The 3,697-nt window shown below is 41.8% G+C and overlaps 1 protein-coding gene across 1 annotated transcript; it reads right to left on the bottom strand.

Annotated features, from left to right (window-relative positions):
- Positions 1–689: 689 nt before the first annotated feature.
- LOC109401612 (uncharacterized) lies at positions 690–2,252 on the bottom strand. Its single transcript, XM_019674183.2, has one exon. It carries the CDS (start codon positions 2,250–2,252, stop codon positions 690–692), a length of 1,563 nt encoding a protein of 520 aa, XP_019529728.2.
- Between the last annotated feature and the right edge of the window lie 1,445 nt (positions 2,253–3,697).

Here is a 3,697-nt window from a genome sequence, read left to right as displayed (position 1 = left end):
CGAATCGTTTCGAGTCGGTTCAATGTCGCCGTCATGTAGATGCCCAAGTATCTCAAAGAAGAGCATGACTTGATTTTCATTCCTCCAACTTCAACTTCTTCAATTCTGGGTTCTTTTGTTGATAAGGGATCCCTGATCAAAAGCTTTGACTTACCAGGGTATATTTCCAGTCCCGCTTCCGCAAGTAGCTGTTTCAAAGCCGCTGTTATTCTATTTAACTTATTCAGGTCCTCGCAAATGATTAAAATATCATCTGCATAAGCGAGAATGAGAGGTGTTTTGAGCGTTCGTCTTTGGTTGAGAGTGATCTCCGGGAAGAGTTCCTTTAGGCGGCACAAAACATAGTGCAGCACTATGGTGAAGAGCCTTGGTGACAATGGACATCCTTGCTTCACGCCTTTGCTTTTGCATACCATAGGCGTTCTCTGGTTTTGCCATCTTACGCAAGTTTTCTCATATAACCCTAAGTTTATGATCCTATTTATAATGTAATTTGGTATCCGTAGATACTTTAGCGCGTCGATTAATATTGGCTGGCTGACTGAATCGAATGCTTGCTTTATATCTAGCGCAAAAACGAAGACCTCGGTTCCTTTGTTCCAAAACTACTCGGTAATCCTTTTGGCAGTGAATATGTGATCCTCCATTGCTCTATTGCTCAGAAAAGCAGCTTGGTAAGTCGGTAGGGCTTACATTGATTCATCCAACTTGTTCAGGGTATATGTCGCTATGATTTTGTATACGATGTTACATAAGGTGATTTTCCTATAGTCTGTGGTGTCCTTGGGTACTGTTTTCTTGGGAATCGGTATCTGTATCGTCTCAGTTATTTCCTCAGGGGCCTTATTGTCAGTCCATATCTGCTTGATTAGTTCCTCGAGTTCAACGAAGAATTCATGCGGAGCATTCTTCAGAAGCTCTGCGTTGATGCCATCAAGCCCAGGGCACGTTCCATTTCTTAAATTATAAACGATGTCTTTTATCTCCGAGAGTGTCGGAGGTGGAATAACACTATCCTCTGCTAGCAACTTCAAAGTTTGATTTTCCACCACCGAATCAAGCAGATTTTCTAACCATTTGTGCTGGCTGATAATCTTACCACTACCTTTGCGAGCTGCTATTCTTTTATGCTCCTTGAGGAATTCATATGTCTTCCTTACTCTCAAATGAGGCTCTACTTGGTGAATATCGGTGAAAAACATCTTCCATGATCGCCAAACACTTTCCTTTTTCGCTTGCTCAAAATCTCTTCGGGCAGCAAACATTTCTTTCCTGTACAGATCTATATCCGGGAATTTCCACTGCTTAAAGCGCTTTTTCATCAGTGTCGAATATGCCTTCTTTGTCTTAGGACTTCTCGGAATTTTCCTGTTTCGCGGAATGGCTTCATTGGCTGCGTCGGCTAATACCGTCCTCAGTATCTGCCAGTTTGGACTGGGATCTCCTTCTTTCAGACGGCGGTTTATGCAGTCTTTGTAGTTCTTCTTGTGTTTCTCGCTAGAAAGCAACTTCACGTTCCACGAATTGGTTTGTTGGGTCGTTGATGGCATTGGGCGACTGGGTTTGTAGTACGATGGTGCTCTTATGGTTATCGTTAATATTTTGTGATCCGAGTTGAACAGCTTTGGCCATTCTGCTTTGATGTGCTTTTCCTTAATCCTTATATTAGAGTGCTTTGGTTGTAGCACGTGATCGATTTGAGAAGAAGTCTTGTGGTTCGACCATGTTTGTAAAACCGACTTTGATCTCGCGAATGTGTTCCTTATTGATAAATCGAACTGGGTCACAAGCTGTAACATAAAAAGCCCATTTTCATTACATGTTTTATGCGATAGCTGCTTGCCGATCAACGATTGTTGTTCATCTCTGATGTCGTCAGTTCCAATATGACCATTGAAGTCTCCAATTATTATGAACTCGTCCTCAGGAGGGATCTTGGATATAATGCTGGAAATTTGAGCGAACGTGTCTGTTTTTCTCCCATCGGATGATACATGGACGACAATGACGATGAAGCCGATTTTGCCTTTTTGCACCCTGGCAGTGCATACATCTTCTGAGTATTTTCGGAAATATCTCAGAGATGCATTGGAATGCTTATTGACCATGATGCCGGTACCCCTATGGCTGGTCGATGAAACGGTGGGGCTGCAAAACCAGTCGAAGTTCTTCGTTGAAGTCACCTCCCATGCCATTCGCGTTTCCTGTACTGCGCAGATGTCGACATTGTTTTCCCACAGTTCAGCGTCCATTGCATCCCGTTTATCACTCGTAGAGCAACCACGTGCATTGATAGACGATAACTTAAGTCTGTCTGAAGTCTCTGGTGCCCCGCAACAAACCACGTTCAGCTCAAGATTGTCGGAAGAATTGCAGCTGTTCATGTTTGGATCCTGTGCCACCGACGAGTCTGCATTTATATCCATTGCAATGGTCCTAGAATATTTCAAGCCTAACTTTATCCTTAACTTTACCAAGCAACGTAAGTCGCCGTCCATACATTTCGAGATCACGTTGAGTTAATTGAAAGTAACACAATTTTTCAAAGTACCTCTCTTTATGGTCAGTTCGAAACATGCTGCGGGGTGAAACGGGCACCCCTACGGGGCAAGAAGAGCACTTCGTTCAAATCCAAATATTTTAACAGTAAATTAACCATACAGTGATTGATATAAAAAATCTTGTTAATATTTTCTAATGTAAGTTGAAATGCTTTGCAGTAAGGTAGTAATATCAGCTGATACCAGAGGTATGGTAAAAATTGATTCTAACATAAAAACCTTAGTTTACTCTGATGATTTCTTTTGAGAAAAAGCTGAAATTCAATGCTATTGACTAGTTTGACGATATTTTTCAATTCGTTCGTTATAAAGTACTTTCTGTTAGGTTTACAAACAGGATGAACCTTATTCGAACGGATTATGAAGTTGTTTGGACAAAATTCATCATAAAATAAGTAAAACAGAGGGGTGCTTATCTTGCCCCGGATGGTCATCTTACCCCGTCCTACCCTACAGAAAGAGGGAGGGGGGAGTAATCAGAAGTGACGATTTCTACGTTATGCAATATGCAATAAATTGATGCCGCCTAATGTTACAAAACCATTGGACGGAGTGGATTGATGTTAAAATTCGTTATTCACATAACAAATTCTAGATTGTGGATTTCAGGAAATGAAATATTCCTGGCATTTCCACAAAAAACGTCTCCAGTGGTGAGTGTTGCGATTCACTCCTAGCGTACTGCAAACTACTTTTGAAAAGTTGTGACCGATGCTAAATGCTAATCTTACCGTACACTTTCCCGAATTGGTTGTCGTTCCTCAGAGTTTCTTGGGCGGAATGATCCTCCTTCTCCACGTTCAATAACTATTGGCTCTAGAGAAAAACCTTCTGATCCTTTGAATAACTGATGTGCCTCCTTTTCGAATATTATGATGTCCCTTTTCAGAACCTTTGCTATGGCGTGGCAAGCTTCAATGTCCACGTCATGCTCCACAGCGTCCCAATGGGTGAGAAGATCTGCCAGTTGATCCGATGCCAGACCAATTTTCATTGAATATAGGTGTAATTCGTTTCCAATTTCCTTAATGAATGCCTTCTTCAGGTTCAGAACATTTATTTCGAATTCCCAACTACTCGGGTGAGCCTTGGTCATGCAGGACACTATAGCGGAAAGCAGGGTACCTCCGTTGGGT

This window comes from Aedes albopictus, unplaced genomic scaffold (assembly GCF_035046485.1).
Source record: "Aedes albopictus strain Foshan unplaced genomic scaffold, AalbF5 HiC_scaffold_275, whole genome shotgun sequence".
NCBI lineage: Eukaryota > Metazoa > Arthropoda > Insecta > Diptera > Culicidae > Aedes > Aedes albopictus.
Note: the sequence above shows the minus strand (reverse complement) of the source record. Positions and strands in the feature narration are given on the sequence as shown.

What these genes read in the sequence shown, in the direction of transcription:
- LOC109401612 (XM_019674183.2), bottom strand. Translation starts at nt 2,252, where the DNA reads ATGGACGCTGAACTGTGGGAAAACAATGTCGACATCTGCGCAGTACAG.